The sequence below is a fragment of the Lolium perenne genome, chromosome 2 (assembly GCF_019359855.2).
Source record: "Lolium perenne isolate Kyuss_39 chromosome 2, Kyuss_2.0, whole genome shotgun sequence".
NCBI lineage: Eukaryota > Viridiplantae > Streptophyta > Magnoliopsida > Poales > Poaceae > Lolium > Lolium perenne.
Window position 1 is genome coordinate 96,371,368 of NC_067245.2, and position 16,481 is coordinate 96,387,848.

The window sequence follows — 16,481 nt, forward strand, 5'->3', positions numbered from 1 at the left end:
GTATCATCAAAGAAAATTTTCTCCTCAATGCTTGGTGGACTAAAAAGATCATGCTCATCAAAACCAGCTTCCCCAAGCTTAGAATTTTCCATATCATTAGCAACAATGGTGTTCAAAGTATTCATGCTAACATGTTCCATGGGTTTTTTAATTTTCGCATTAAACCATTCATGTCTTGACTCAGGAAATAGTACAAAGAGCTCACAGATGTTTTCCATTATGCCTTACTAGTGTAAACAAGAAACAAAAAGATGCAATTGCAGGATCTAAAGGAAATAGCTTCGAGCACAAACACAATGGCGCCAGAAAAGTACTTTACCTGGAACCGGAGTATGAGTGCCTTTTACCTTTCCTCCCCGGCAACGGCGCCAGAAAAGTGCTTGATGTCTACGTTCCCCCTCCTTTCCTGTAGACAGTGTTGGGCCTCCAAGAGCAGAGGTTTGTAGAACAGCAGCAAGTTTTCTCTTAAGTGGATACCCAAGGTTTATCGAACTCAGGGAGGAAGAGGTCAAAGATATCCCTCTCATGCAACCCTGCAACCACAAAGCAAGAAGTCTCTTGTGTCCCCAACACACCTACTCGGGGCACTAGTTCGGCGAAGAGATAGTGAAATACAGGTGGTATGAATAAGTATGAGCAGTAGCAACGGTGCCAGAAAATAGCTTGCTGGCGTGTAGTTGATGGTGGTAGTATTGCAGCAGTAGTAACGCAGTAAAACAGTAAACAAGCAGTAGTAACTCAACAATATTTAGGAACAAGGCCTAGGGATTATACTTTCACTAGTGGACACTCTCAACATTGATCACATAACAGAATAGATAAATGCATACTCTACACTCTTGTTGGATGATGAACGCATTGCGTAGGATTACACGAACCCTCAATGCCGGAGTTAACAAGCTCCACAATTTGTTCATATTTAAGTAACCTTATAGTGTAAGATAGATCAACATAACCAGATAGATCACATCAATACCATCATAATGATAATTAACTCCACAATCTACAAGAGATCATGATCATAGCCTACGACAAGAACCACATGGTGCACACACTAGTCACCTTTACACACGTGCAGGAGGAATAGAACTACTTTAATAACATCACTAGAGTAGCACATAGATGAATTGTGATACAAAACTCATATGAATCTCAATCATGTAAAGCAGCTCATGAGATCATTGTATTGAAGTACATGGAGAGAGATTAACCACATAGCTACCGGTACAGCCCCGAGCCTCGATGGAGAACTACTCCCTCCTCATGGGAGTAGCAGCGGTGATGAAGATGGCGGTGGAGATGGCAGCGGTGTCGATGGAGAAGCCTTCCGGGGGCACTTCCCCGCTCCGGCGGCGTGCCGGAACAGAGACTCCTGTCCCCCAGATCTTGGCGTCGCGATGGCGGCGGCTCTGGAAGGTTTCTGTGGTTTTCGTCGAACGCATCAGGGTTTTCGATCCAGGGGCTTTATATAGGCGAAGAGGCGGCGCAGGAGGGTCGAAGAGGCGGTGGCACCATAGGCTGGCGCGGCCAGGGCCCAGGCCGCGCCACCCTATCATCTGGGGCCCACTGGGCCCCCCTCTGGCGGCTCTCGGGTGTTCTGGATGCTTCCGGTGAAAATAGGAACCTGGATCTTGATTTCGTCCGATTCCGAGAATATTTCGTTACTAGGATTTCTGAAACCAAAAACAGCAGAAAACAGGAACTGGCACTTCGGCATCTTGTTAATAGGTTAGTTCCAGAAAATGCACGAATATAACATAAAGTGTGCATAAAACATGTAGATAACATCAATAATGTGGCATGGAACATAAGAAATTATCGATACGTCGGAGACGTATCAGTGGCCGTGGCTGAGGAAGAAGGGAGAGAGAGGAGGGGCATGCACGTGCCCATGGCCGGCATGGCCATGGCTATGCCATGTGTGCCCTCCCTCTTAGGGTTACTATGCACATTAAGAGTGAGAGGGGACCAGGGGACCAAAGGGTGTAGGTTAGAGTAGATTTGTTGGGTTAGATCACTATTTGCTATAGTGTGTAAATAGTGCCATATTTGGAAATTGTGAAAAATGTCTAAATTTGAATTAATTCAAATGGTGCATCTATTTGAAATGTGTGGGTTTAGATAAGTTGTAATTGACCAGAGGTGATTTGAGGTGGTGGTGGAATTTTTAGAATTCCAAAATTTGCAAAATTGGCTAAGTGGAGAATGTTCCATATGTTAAAAAGTGGGGACTTTGGATGAGCCTTGCTCATGATCAAAGATGAATTTGGCATGGTGATCTTCATCAAAGTTGTTCACCTTGATGTTGACTTTGAAATGGTGCAAAGAGTTAGCAAGAGTTGGTTTGGGAAAAATGAATGGCAAGGGCTCAAAGTGGTGATCAGACTATAAATTTCAGTTTTGACCATTTTCATATGTGAGCAAGTTTTGTATTTGAAATTCACTTGAATTGTGTTTCTTTGATTCCAAAAGTTGTAATAAGTGTTTAGTAACATTATTCAACTAATGGTGAAGACCAAATTGGTCTAGGGTCAAAATTTATAAAAATGCCATAGAGCATATGTTAGGGTTTTAGGGTTTTTCATTTATTTGATTTCTTTCTCTCTTTGATTTAATTGGGTTGGTGATCTTCATATGATCACATTAGGGTTTTAGAGTATAGCATATACAAATAATAACACTCATCATGGCATATCAATCAAATGCACAAGTCCTATTCAGGGTACTATATGCAATTTTGAAAAGTTTTTGTTGGTTTGGAATTTTGCTCTCTGGAATTCTCTAACTTTCTTTTTATTGAAAATTGGGGTGTTACACCGGCGCACCAGAGCCCGCCGGTGGCAACAGGCCGGTGGTAATGAGTTACCGCCGGTGCACCAGCTGGTGCGCCGGCAGTAACATGAATTATCCCCGGCGAACCATGCCTGGTGCGCCGGCGGTAACATGAATTATCCCCGGCGAACCATGCCTGGTGCGCCGGCGGTATGTTTTTTCGAAATTCAAAAAAAAAGCCCGATCCAGATCTAGATCTAGCTCGGGTCCTCGAAAACAGTGGTCGTGCGCCGCCTTGTCGTCGTTGCCGCGCCGGTGGAGGTGGAAGAGGAGGAGAATGAGGCCGGAGGTGATGGTTTAGAAGGAGGAGGAGGATGATTAGGCCGGAGGAGGTGGTTTAGGAGGAGGAGGAGGAGGAGGAGGAGGAGAAGATGGCCGGGGGTGGAGGAGGAGGAGAAGATGGCCGGAGGTGGAGGAGAAGTTCACCGGAGTAGGAGGAGGAGGAAGAGGACGTCACCGAAGTAGGAGGAGGAGGGGGAGTTCACCGTAGTAGTAGGAGGAGGAGGAGTTCACCGGAGTAGGAGGAGGAGTTCACCGGAGTAGGAGGAGGAGGAGGACGTCACCGGAGTAGGAGGAGGTCACCAGAGTAGGAGGAGGAGGAGGCCGTCAGTGAGTATTGTAAGGAGAAGAGGAGGAGGGAAAGAGGAGAAGTGAGGAAGGACAAGAGAGAGGAGGGCCCGATCCAATATGTAGTACAGCTTACCGCCGGCGCACCTATTAAGGTGGTGCGCCGGGGGTGTTTTTTTCTTTTTTTCACCCAAATCTTAAACTTGAAAAAGTCCTGTTTCTGTTTTCCAATTGACGAATCCATTTTTTGTCCAAACGGCTGTAGGCAGTTGAATTCGGATAGGAAATTTCGCGTAGATAGATTTTGATATAAAAAAGTTTTTCATCGGAGGTCGTATGCAACCAGAAATCCCGTTTTACCGAAAGATGATGCCATTTTGCATAATATATCAAAATTCATTTTTTAAAATTTCACTAAACCTAGATGACATATTACATGGGAATCTCAAAGGATTTAATTTTTTGAATTTTCTATCATTTTCTGTGCGCCGGCAGTAAGACACCATCGCCGGCGAGGCGACATGTAGGTGCGCCGGCACTATTTGCCACCGGCGCATGAATTTGCTGGTGCGCCGGGGGTGCTATTCCATCTATAGGCCTTTTCCTAGTAGTGTATGATGCCAAAAGTGCACGGGAATATCTTAACCTTTTAGATTCAATTAAATAATTAATCACTGCAACTTTAATATATTTAAAGTGAGGTAAATTTACATAGTGTTAATGCATTCCTCTTGTTAGATAGTAGTTCTTATATTGGGTTTATCTTTGTACATGTACTTATTGAGATAGCTTTACATGCTATATGCTTTTGAGTTTACAAAAGTGTTCTTCTAATTTTTAAAACCCAAACAACTTAATTTTATCAAAACCATTAGATGTAGGTTTTGTCAGGGTCGTTCTGCTTTTAAAACTATATGTTTCCTCTTTAAAAATATTTTTAAGAAGATTTTCCACGGGTTTTGAATATGTAGATACATATAGAGCGGAAATTCAATTCGGCTCCCGGGTGTGTCAAAAAAAATTACAAAAAAATCTACATGTATATCTACATAATATATGTGAGTTTGCTAAGTTTCATGAAAAACTCAATATTTTTTATGGTCTATGTAAAAAACAGAAAAATTATCTTGTGAAAAACCTTATTCTCAGCACTGGATTTTGTCTTGTTTACACACGCCACATGATAAGTCTATTTTTTCTGAAACGACTTTATGAGCGTGTACAAGTGAAGATGTATGTGAGAATTTTGTTTTAATTTTTTTTAAAATTGAAAATATGTGTAAAATGCATTTTACAATGAAGGGAGCATATACTCCCATGTTCCAAAACACCACTCTATAGACCGGAAATTCAATTCGGCTCCACTCTATAATCATTCACATCATCTGTAGATTCATATAGACAGTATACTACTACCTCTATCCATAAATAGATGTCTTAGATTTATCAAATTTTAAATGTATATAGACACTATTTAGTGTATAGATACATCCAAATTTAGAAAAATATAAGACATCTATTTATGAACGGAGGGTATAATTATTCCACACACTATAGTAATTAGTTTATGCACTTTCACTTGCACCACTAAACCGAATTAGTATGGCAGAGAATGATGCCAGCGAAGGACCGTGGAATCTCAGCATTGGATATACTCGTACCGCAGCAGCACGTCCAAAGTCAAAGTGGCATCCTCCCGCGTACCTCGTGATGAGTCAGATTTTGGCTCTGCCCACTGCATTTATGTTCCAGCAAGCAGTACAGGAGTACCCAGGAACTTGGCGGCCAAGAAGTTCAGTGCTCCTATTTTGGCGTTTTGCACTAGTTACAATGTTTTGGCATGGATGGTCGCCATTAGACCCTGTCAAGGAGCCACGGGTTCATCGAACTTGGACCATTTGTTCTCGCATGGACATTCATCGGACCAGAATGAATTTACCTTCCGGTCGTCTCAGGGCTTCACGTTCTAAAATTTAAATACATAAAGCAAATTATATCTCGGCGGAAAAGGGCCTGCGTACATACCAACGGCCAGAAGAAGTCCATGACCCGTGCAGTACCTTGCGCAGGTACCCGTCCAGGTACATCAAACCAATTACTAGTTGGAGCACTTTAGACCTTTCCCTCATCGTAATCTAATCACGGGCTTAGGTTAACCCTCGTGCTGGGTACGAACCGGTGAACCCGCACGTGAAAGTACTACAGTACGTAGTAGCACGAGTGCACGAACGAACGCCGCCTGCGTACCGAGCCAAGAAAGGTGACGTCATCACCTACGCCGCTCCTGTTGGCGACCCGTCCAGCGCGGCATCCAGGCCGGCGGTGGGCCCCACGTCCCAGCAGCCAGTAGCGCGAGCTTCCGTGTCGGCCACTCGAGCTGCAGCTCCACGTGGGCGACGGCTGCCCCACCCGCGTCTGCGTCTGCATCGTGCCGCGCAGCGCGGCAGGCGCCTCATCCCTATCGCCGTGGACCCGGTCTTTCGTAGACCGTGGTTACCTCGCACAGTAAAACCTTATCTGAATGTGCTAATCTGTCGTCATTCGCAGGCACGAGGTATGCATGCATTAGAATGAAGCACGAAGCTTCGAGGTAAGCAGTAAAAGAAATGAGATGTGTTGGGAGTACCTAGTGCCCGACAAAACGAGGGCTCGAACCAATGGTTTCATGGTGACGGTCACATGTGTATGTATCCCTCCGATTTTGAATTGGTTTGTTCTACTTTATCTGAATACACGACTCTCTAGGTGATTTTTTTGTGTGTAGATATACATATATGGATAAAGTTGAGTATAAAAGAGAGACACATGCGAATCTAGACATGTATTAGAATTTACAATTATTTTTTTATATATGTTTTGGTGTGTAGATACATGTGAATCTATATAAACTTGCAACAACTTGCATAAAAAATGGTATTACCTTCATTTGAAGATAAATGCCGCAGCTTTTTTTTGTATATATGAATATCTCTATACAATATACACTAAGGTGTGTCTTAATACTCCCCTGGTCGTTATTAGTTGATACTAATATAAATGTATCTACCGATATATTTTATTCTAGTATATCCACAGTAGTTGCAAGTAATATGAATCGGAGGAAGTATAGGAAAGTTTTGACACTTATTTAAAAATGGAAGGAGTACTCCACTACTAGTAGTGATAAGACTCGTCACAATAGAAATATCATACACTAGTATCATCCACATGATACTAGTTTATGATACTACCTTATAATGCATAGTATCATAACATAGGTCATAGTATCATCATATTTAATGTTTTATAGTACATGATGTGTTACCATTAAGTTTTCTAGTTTTACGTGCTATGATACGGTATCATATTATGATACCACTCTCATCTCTCAGCTCATTAATTGGTGCATCACATCAGATTTTTGCCAACATGTCATGCATGATATTACTTAGACTAGTCACAACTAGGAGTATCATATACTAGTACTCCCTCCATTTTTTAAAAGAGGGCGCACCTCCAGTTCCCATTTTTTTCAGAATTGAGGCGCCTGCATTAATTACTAACGATTAATTCTCTATTTCCTTTCTCCTTCCGTTGTGTGCATGCAAGTGGGAACGTAGTAGAGATTTGTGGAGGTGTGAAAAGGGATGAGTTGCATGCAAACTGTTGGGCTCTTTTTTCCACCGTGTCCTCTTCCGTTCATGTATAAAGGGATGAGCCATTCGTTCCTCTTCTTTGAGCCAACGAGCAAGAAGCCAACATGGAGAAGCCAAGAGATGTTGAGGAGGTGCACTGCAAGGCGGAGGACGAGGAGGGGAAGGTGTCGGGCGAGCACGGCAAGGTGGACGGCGAGCACAGCAAGATGGAAGGCGAGGACGGCAAGGTGAAGGGCGAGCACGGCAAGGTGGATGGCCTCCACGGTGAGTTTGATGGCGTCGACGGCGAGGTGGAGCCTTCTGATGGCGTCGACGGCGAGGTGGAGGCTTCTGATGACGAGGTGGAGCTGACAGAAGGCCAAGTGGAAGAATTGGAGGACGAATTCCAGAGGGTCTACACAACCATTGAAGATCTGTTTCAGAAAATAGATGCTGCAACTAATCTCTCAACTGGTCATTCAAGGATATCGGCGAGGGCACGGTACATCCGCACAAGTAATCTCGCAATGCGACGGAGGGCGACGTTCCAATCTTCATGTGATGCATGCATGTTCCCTCCAATGTGCCGTAAGTGTGGTGTCCGTGGCGATTCTTCGATATTCCGTTGCCTTGCTTGCTCTATGCCGGTTCCTATGGACGTGCTACCTTGTGAGATGTGTGCAAATCCACTCCTCTATGACGACTACTGGTGCAAGGATTGCTCGACTACTATCGGAGTAGGTGAAGACGGTGTGTGCTCCCGTTGCGGTCGCAACACCACTGCACTTGCCGAAGAAGACAATGAATTCGTGCCTGAAACCGAGTTCAATTAGGGTTCAAGTTGGGGAAGAGAAAGACATCACTTGATCTTGGATGTGAACTATGGAATGAATTTATTTGCCTTTTATGTACTGTCGCAATGGATTATGTTCATGTTGATCATATGGAATGAATTTATTTGCCCTTTATGTACTGTCGCAATGGATTGTGTTCATGCTGAGGAAGAAACAGAGAAGTTCATCAACATGTACAGAGAAGTTCATAACCATTAACAGAGAAGTTCATAAGCAATTAACATGTAATATAACATTGCATAAGAAGTTCAGCAGCATGTACAGAGAAGTTCATAACCATTAACAGAGAAGTTCATAAGCAATTAACAGAGAAGTTCAGCTCAATTGCCATTACAAGTCATGTTGAGTTCAAGTGCCCAATTTCCATTACAATTCATCTTGAGTTCAAGTGTTGAATTGCCTGCTCAACATACTCTCTATCCATTGTCAAACGAACCGGGAGAAGCCCTTTTCTCTCTAGTGCTTTTTTCTTCAAGTGAGGAACCTCATAGTGGATAGACCCCTTATGCTTGATGATTTCTCTCAAGCATGATTGATGAGTCAACCAGATCCTATTAAGCTTTTGATGGGGATACTCAGCTAGGGATTGATTAACCTATGACACATGAGAAAATCTTATTATGTAAGCATGACTAGTTCATGTGTTTGTATGACAATCTTAGTATGTAGGAATTAGAATAAGTGTGATAGATGGAATACCTTTTGGACAATCTCGGGTAGGGTCTTCGGCATCTTTCTGTGGAACATTGCTTGAATTGAGGCAAACCATCCAAGATCTAAAATGTTTGTGTCTGGAGAATTAGGTGGTTGGTATATCATCCTAATATCCCAACCACCTCTAGCAGCCTCTTGCAAAAAAACTGGATCATCTGGCTTTATATGTGTTTTAGCATTGTCCTGCTGCACATAGATGGTACTCCATCTATCACTCTCCGGCCACTTCTCCTTTATAGCTGGCAGGACATATTTCACTAAATATTCTCTACTTTTCTCTCTGTCCACTTTATCTGCGGGCTTCAGCTCCCATGCCCCCCTCAACCTACGGATGTACAAACAAATATGGTCAAACATAGGAGAAAGTACATCATAATATGCACATAGTTCATAAGCAATTCACTTCAAAGAACTTCATAAGCATGTACAAAGAAGTACCAACCTATTGTGACTCTTCTTTTGAGCTTGCACCCACTCTGTGTAAGCCCATACCCCAATCTTGCCATCAAACACGCAATTGCCTTGTGCATCATAACGAGGTCTAGCCATTGCGGACAAGAACATAATTTTTTGAATGTGATTTTTATGTTTACACTCTCGATGTGGTGCTTCCCCTCTATGACTCAAGTACATGCTCTGTGTCTTGCGCGTACGGTAAAACCATTTTTCATCAATATGAACGACGTCCATATCAGCCCTAAATGTGGGATTAATACCACCTAGAGCTGTTATGCTACATCGCTCAAGATGCATAAGCGCATACTCCAGACGAGCTCTCTGGTTTGCATCCGTCAAGGCGGGCTTCAACTCACTTGTTATTCGTCGAATTTCCTTCGTCTTCAACCTATCATTGACATGTACATATAAATAAAAGAATGTTGACATCAACAAATTTTACATCAAGTCAAAATTATTAGTCTCACCTACGCCAAACAGTGGTTGTAGAGAGGTTCAAATGTCCAGCAACTTGTTGTAATGTTGTTCTCTCTCTAGGTGGGATGGCCTCCAATGCATCTAAGTCCAAATTTATCTTCTTCCTTCCTGATTTGAGCTTCCTATTGTTTTTAACCCCTGTAATTCCGCCACCTTTTTTAGCTTCCTGCCATACCCTTTGCACTACTCTCCTAGGACACTCACAAGCTATTGCAACGGCTTTTGACACCCCATGCTTCAACCTACTACCAGTTCCATTACGGGCTACGATCTCAGCATATATGTGTCTCTTGTCATTTGTACTTTATCTTTGTCTGGTCTCCTTGTTTGACATAGCATCTGAATGCATTGCACAAATAATTAGAGAAGAAATACACACGTCCTCAAATCGAAGTTAAATAAGAATGATGGGAAAATTGCTTACTCAAATCGATTGGTTCTTTTTGGGTGTGCACTTGCTCTTGACTTGGAGGGTATTCGTCGGCATGAGCAAAATTTGGGTTGTATCCCTCCCCTCTATAGCCAATTGTACCATCATTTCCACCAATACCTTGTAATAACAGATAAATGAAGCATATGAAACATAAGTTTATAGTTTCCTTCTCGCTGATTGCTTTATATGTTCACAAGGCCGAACCTGTGGTGTTCTCTCCATTCATCATGATCTGCCCGTTGTGTCCACCAACACCGATTGTAGTTCCTTACAACACGAGTACATGATTACAGATTGAAACTACAAAAATAATGCTTGATGATGAACTAAGAAAACAACTTTGCAAAAAAATGCTTGATTACATGATTATACGAGTACATGCTTACAGATTGTGCATGATTACATGATTACACGAGTACATGATTACAGATTGTGCTGCATGTGACAAGCAAAGCAAAAAATTCTTGATGATCGTCTGGCTAAATTCTTACAACTACAGAAATAAATAGATGTTACAGAAACAAGTTGAGTAGCTTAAGGAGAGAAGTTCATTAGCTTACAAATAGAAGTTCATGAACTTACAGAAAGAAGTTCAAAACAATATCAGATCAGCATGGGCAAATAACAGAAACAGAAGGACATCCGAAACTTGGTGATCTACTTCACGACATGATCATTCAGAAAAACAGCAAATACCTTGTCGCTGATTGCCACCGACGCCCGTACTGAACGTGTTTCCTAGGGACTCGCTGCCGCCGCCGCCAAACGATATCCCGCCGCCACCGCCAAAGGAGATCCCGCCGCTGCCATTAGCCAGACTAAAACCCACGAAAGAAGATCGTGCGTTGCTCGCACTGCCACTCCCGCCGCCGATGAACGCCGCCCAGTTAGACGAACCGGCCTCATTAGGTGCCGGAGGGCGAGATGGACGGGAAAGTCCGACGCGGCGCCGTGGGATGTTGGTTGGACCCGCTGCCACCGGCTCGAAGGCAGCCGTGCCAATGGAGAAGGAGGGCACCGGTCCGCGTCCTGTCAGACCTAGAGGTGGAAGTCCTCCTGCCGCCGGCGATCTGGGTTGGAAGGCCACCCGTGAAAGACCACGCAGGCCAAGAGGAGGAGGAGGCCGGCGATCATCTCCTGGCGCCATTGGAACGAGGAGGAGAGAGGTTGGGCGCCGTCTGCTCGACTGCCAATCTTCGTAGGTATAAAAGGAGCAGAAATCGCGCCTCTAATTTCTGTTCGAATTTCATTTTCGTAGCGGGGATCATCGGCGGGAGGATTTGAGGCGAAATTTTCGTCAGCAATTCGCGTGACGAAGAAGGAAAGCGCGCGGGGGAGAAAGAAACTCGCTATTTTGGAGGCGAAAATTTGGTCTCCACCAATGCATGCCATACTTTGCAATTCTGCATGCGATAACTGCTTATTCATTGGCCGTGGGGGTTACTAGGCGTTTTCTTTCCTCTTCGTTAGGCATGTCTCCTTAATTAGCGAACTGATTTTCTTCTCCCACGCTAACGGAAATCATCCAATCGCCAAGTACCTTGGTCCCAGAGATATTTGAGCTGCGCCTTCTATACAAAAATGGAGGGAGTATTATATGTTACATGTATTTAATGATTTGTAGAATCTCAATACAAAAGTGTGTACAAGATTTGTTTGGCATTAATTTTTCTAGTTCTACGTGCTATGATACAATATGTATCTATGATACCACTATCATCTCTTTCATCATTAATTGATGTGCCACATTAGATTTTTACATGTATGTAGTGCATGATACTAGTTATGATACTCTCATTATGGCTAATCTAACATGTCAAATGATCAAACTAGGTGCATCGATCCCCATACCTCCACCTGCAGGTATACGACCCAGGCGTACAGAGGACGTTGATCCCCGTGGCACCACGCACGTATTCGAAAGTCGTACCAAGGTTATCCACTCCCTTTCATACGTACGAAGTACGTGTATTACAGTAGTAATCCGTGTTAAGTCCAAGGACGGCACGTACAGACACATACGTACACATCTCTTAATCCAATTGTGCGCCGTGTAGACTGTAATAGAAAGCGAGAAGCAACCACCACTAGCCTAGGCTAGAATTGACCCGTATTATACGATCAGAAAATAAAGAAAAAAAAATAGAGGCCAGAGAGGACCCAGGAATACGGGGCGGACACGTAAACTATAATGTGAAGCTGGTAGTTGCGGGGAGCCCCTCACGACAAACGCCGCGGGCCCCACCGCCGCCGCCGTGGCCTATAAATCCCCGCCAGGTAGCCCCGGGCGCCAAACCACCTGCCATCAACCTCAAGTCTCCCGTGCGTACGAGTCCTGATTTCCGCTCTCCGACCCGGCGCGCCAGAAGCCGAACCAATCCACCGGAGGAGCCCGCCGGCGCCGGCGAAGGCCGTACGCAGCTGCTGATGGCGAAGGCGCGCAAGCCGACGGCCGCCGAGCGCTTCCTCGGCTTCAGCGCCCGGCCCGGCTCCGCCACCGTCGCCCCGTTCCCCGACGACGACCTGCCCGACCTCGTCGAATCCGACATCTGGTACTCGCAGCCGTCGGACTCGCCGACCGCTGCTGCCGTCGCCGCCGATCGGGAGGAGGAGCAGAGCGCGGGCGGGGCGCCGCGCCGCGTGGGCGGGCTGAGCCGGGCGTTCGCGGACGGGCGCCAGGTCGCGACGTCGGCGCCGGTCGAGGTGCCGGCGTGGCCGAGCCGGTTCGCGGAGCTGGCGCCGGCCGACCCCGTCGCGCCGTGCGAGCAGGAGGACGCCGACGGGTGGGTGCCGCCGCACGTGTACCTGGCGCGGCGCCAGGCCAGGGCGTCGGTGGTCGAGGGCGTCGGCCGCACCCTCAAGGGCCGGGACGCGTCCCGGGTGCGCGACGCCGTCTGGAGCCGAACGGGATTCCCCGGCTGACCCCAACGGGATCTCTCCCCGGCTGAGCTGAAACCGGATCGACCCGGGCTGCTCGGATTGTAGAATATCCCCTTTATTTTTCCCTCTCCACATCTTTCTTTTTGGTCACAAAATTTTGTACTATATGGTTTGTTTGTTTGATTTTGGTTTAAATTAATGAGATGCAGCAATTTGCGAGACCAAGACGAAGAAGAAAAACGTGTGGTGTGTTAGCGTAGTATTGTACTATACATTGATTCAATTGGTGTTGATTGTGTATGTAGTTGAGTACATACGTAGCTCCAACCGAAGTGGTTGGAGTCTGATCGTTGTGTTCTTTTGTTAGTTCTTTTTGGCCTGGAAAAAGATGCCAGATTGTCATGTAATCATCCAAGCACCCCGAGATCCAATATATCTCCAAAAGAATCTCTAGCTCGGAAGTATTGGAACGAATTCGTGGTTTTTGTTTTAGCTTCAACTCAAAGAGTTGGCATATGCTTTGTCCTCTAATTCAGTGGAGCTCCATAGCGGTGCACTAAAGAAAAAGAAAACCCTGGGATCATCCCACAGACACGCGTTTGCCTCCATTGCTGGTTAAGGAGCTTTGTACTTTCCTACAAGTAAAATACTCTGCCATTTGCGCATGTGCGTCTCCACACCAATTTTGTATTGTGGTTACGGGCAAAGCGTGCTCCAAAAGTATATTGTCAAAAGATGCCACTTGCTGCGATGGATATCAATAATATTCTAGAGTAGCAGCGAGCCTTGGAGGAACATTCCTTTGGGTGCATGCATGCTTCCTCGAATGTGCTTCAAAGGGTGAGCTGCTTTTGTTTTGCTTTATTTATCTATCCACGATAGTACTAGGATCGGAAGAGATGGGATATTGGGATGTACAAACGTAAATTTAAAAAGTTTGTTCGATGTAAATTTAAATGGATCTTGCTCCGAACAAATTGAATAATAGTTGAAGCATTGAAGCTCATTGAGCACGGTTACTCCTACAAACAAAGTACTCGCTTTATCCCAACAAAATTATCTTAGATTTACCTAAATTGAGATGAATCTAGACACTAAATAGCATCTAGGTACATTCAAATTCTGAACAATCTCAGATAAGTCTCGTGAGACTGAGGGAATACTATAAAAGTATAAATGAAAAAGTATTCCTATATGCACATGCTCGAAGTGGAGCTATTATTTGATATGGCTAATCCTGTTTCCAAAGTAAGGCCAACCCAGCAAACCAAAATTTGGAAGTAACTTCTTTATTCGCGGACTGATAACCATTTGCATCAAGCATTATCCGTGTATGCACATGCTCTCGATAGCGTAAGGTGGAATCAAATTGGCAAGAGGACGGTTAAATTACTTAACAGCAATTGCCTCATCACGAAAGGAAACTTAGGCGACGGAAGTATAACGGCCTTACGAATAGTTGAGACTCAATTGAATACTAATGTCTATTTTTTCCCAATGTGCATTATTTTTTTTTTGAGAATTCCTCTGCATTCATATCACGGAAAGATACAAAGTTGTTGACCCTTACAAGCACAGAGAAACACAAATACAAAGGACCAAAAACACCTAGAACACCCTAAGACCACCATAGCCCATGAAGATCTCCGGAGCCCTGTGTCATCATCCCATAAACTTGAGAGAAGACCCCTGCAGAAAGAACTACAACCAAGCGCAAGCAGGTCATCATCTTCGACCACGGTGCAATTGCCACCACGCTGCTTCCTCCTTCCTTGACACCAGTGCCGAGAAGGCATGGACACCAATCCAACACGCCTGCAGCAGCCGTCGCCATCTTTGGCTTTGAGTACCGCGAAAAGTGTCCCTTCCGGAAGGAAGGGAACTCGAGTCAACCGACCGGTCCAAAGACGCGGCCGGGCCATCCGCCCGGCAAACCAGAACTCCCTCCGGCATCGGCGCCGAGGAGGAAGAAAAACAGCAAGACAAATCATACCGACAAGGAGGAAGAAGGGTCTTTCTCCCGACCATCCTGCCGATTTTGGCGTCGCCACGTCGGACCGCCTCCTCCTCGCCACCAAGGCCGGCCGTAAGAAGCTGCAAGACGTGACAGCCGCAAGCCACCGTAAGAACACAAACCCTAAAAAGGAAGACAAGGTGGTGCCCTCTCCTTCCTCTCCCTCGCCACCACGGCCGCCCGAGGAGAAGGCAACAACAGCAGCACTCCTCCGACACCGCAACAGACTCCGCAAACTCCACGGCATGGTCGAATTCGGCCGTGCCGGGAATCCACCCTCCCCGATCCGCAGATCTGAGAGGAAACCAGGCCAGCAGCTCGCCGGCGCCGCCACAAGTGGCCTTGCCGAGATGGGGATCGAGCTCCAGCATCCTTATTCCGACGCGACGTCGCCTCCACCATCTCGACGCCGTCCCAGAGCACCACGCGAAGACTAGGCTGGACGCTTCCCGGCGCAGCAGAGGAGGAGCCCCCGCCGCCGCCACGCCACCGGGGCTTTGCCCGGCGGCGCCACCGGCGGCGGCGGCGGGAGGAGGGGGTGCGGTGGGTGTGGCGGCTAGGGTTGGGCGGGAGGAGTTGTCTCCTGGCAGTTCCCCAATGTGCATTATTACATATGGATAAGTGTCCACATCCGAGGATAATTTCAATGCCGGATATTAAGTCACCGCTCATATGACTACTTCTAATTCCAAAGTAGTATCTATCACCTAGATTAAGGCGAAAAAAATTGGAATTAACTAACTCAGTTTTGTGGACCTACTCGATAAGTGCCAATATGCAATAGGTAACTTGCCCAATGTGTTTGCATAATTCGCCTCCATGTAATTATTATCGTCAATCAAAATCAAATTGGCAGGGGCTGGTTGCAGTTAAAAGAATTACCCAAACAATCCTGGGCATACTATATACGCCATGAGTTTAGCACAATGTTTGTTGTGGATATATTTGCAATTAGCAACCACACAAACATCGACATTCACCCAGATGAACAAAATTGATCATCCCACAAAACTAGAGGTTCACTAGGATGTATCATGATGTCAAATTGTTGAATGGACAAGCTCTACAAATGTGGCAAGTGGCGAAGCCAAACTTTTAAAAATGGTGGAGGCCAACCAAGTAAAACAATGTTTGTAGCAGTGGTGGATTACAAGTGCCATGGCCCATGGCCGCCTCTCAAAAAATGTACAGCTTATTTTCTTCATATCCTAGTTTGTCGAACCATTTTGTGTTTTACAAGTGGTAAAGAGCATAATTGCCCATTGTTAAATACTATTTTTTAATCCACCTCTTTGTACGATTATAAGTTACCCAAGTTAGGTATTGGTTCCTGAGGAGTACATCTTCGGGCATGGACGGAGCCCCCACAAGGCCACAACACATTGAGTAGAAACCTCGGGGACAAATCACATTCACTCATTCGGGGCACTTTGTGTTGGGTATATGAAGTTGTACTCACCCCGCTTATAGCTTATAAATAGGTGACTGAGGTTTATCTAAATTTGGATGTATCTATACCAAATAGCGTCTAGATACATCCGGATTTAGTTAAATCTATGACGTCTATTTATAGATAGAGGCAGTACAATTTGTAGGGAATTCGATAAAAGTTTTGACATGTCTCAGTTGTGATTTGAAAA

General features: G+C 45.3%; 2 protein-coding genes across 2 annotated transcripts; one reads left to right on the forward strand and one right to left on the reverse strand.

The window, feature by feature from the left end:
* Positions 1 to 8,539: 8,539 nt before the first annotated feature.
* On the reverse strand, positions 8,540 to 11,094 carry LOC139835546 (uncharacterized). The gene is made up of 6 exons (XM_071825403.1): positions 10,644 to 11,094; positions 10,152 to 10,214; positions 9,974 to 10,064; positions 9,505 to 9,816; positions 9,024 to 9,425; positions 8,540 to 8,906 (listed from the first exon to the last, which is right to left on the reverse strand). The coding sequence occupies exons 1-6, from the start codon at positions 11,092 to 11,094 to the stop codon at positions 8,540 to 8,542; spliced, it is 1,686 nt and encodes a 561-aa protein (XP_071681504.1).
* A 1,158-nt stretch (positions 11,095 to 12,252) lies between these two features.
* On the forward strand, positions 12,253 to 13,052 carry LOC127333323 (protein S40-6). The gene has a single exon (XM_051359710.2). The coding sequence runs from the start codon at positions 12,375 to 12,377 to the stop codon at positions 12,867 to 12,869; it is 495 nt and encodes a 164-aa protein (XP_051215670.1). The 5' UTR covers positions 12,253 to 12,374; the 3' UTR covers positions 12,870 to 13,052.
* The last annotated feature ends 3,429 nt before the right edge of the window (positions 13,053 to 16,481 follow it).

Excerpts from the sequence above, each read along its gene's own strand:
- LOC139835546 (XM_071825403.1), bottom strand. The coding sequence starts at position 11,094 with ATGGCGCCAGGAGATGATCGCCGGCCTCCTCCTCCTCTTGGCCTGCGT. Across the intron at positions 10,065-10,151 it reads GAATGGAGAGAACACCACAG|GTATTGGTGGAAATGATGGT; the intron begins GTTCGGCCTTGT and ends TGTTATTACAAG. Across the intron at positions 9,817-9,973 it reads GAATACCCTCCAAGTCAAGA|TACAAATGACAAGAGACACA; the intron begins GCAAGTGCACAC and ends ACAAAGATAAAG.
- LOC127333323 (XM_051359710.2), top strand. The coding sequence starts at position 12,375 with ATGGCGAAGGCGCGCAAGCCGACGGCCGCCGAGCGCTTCCTCGGCTTC.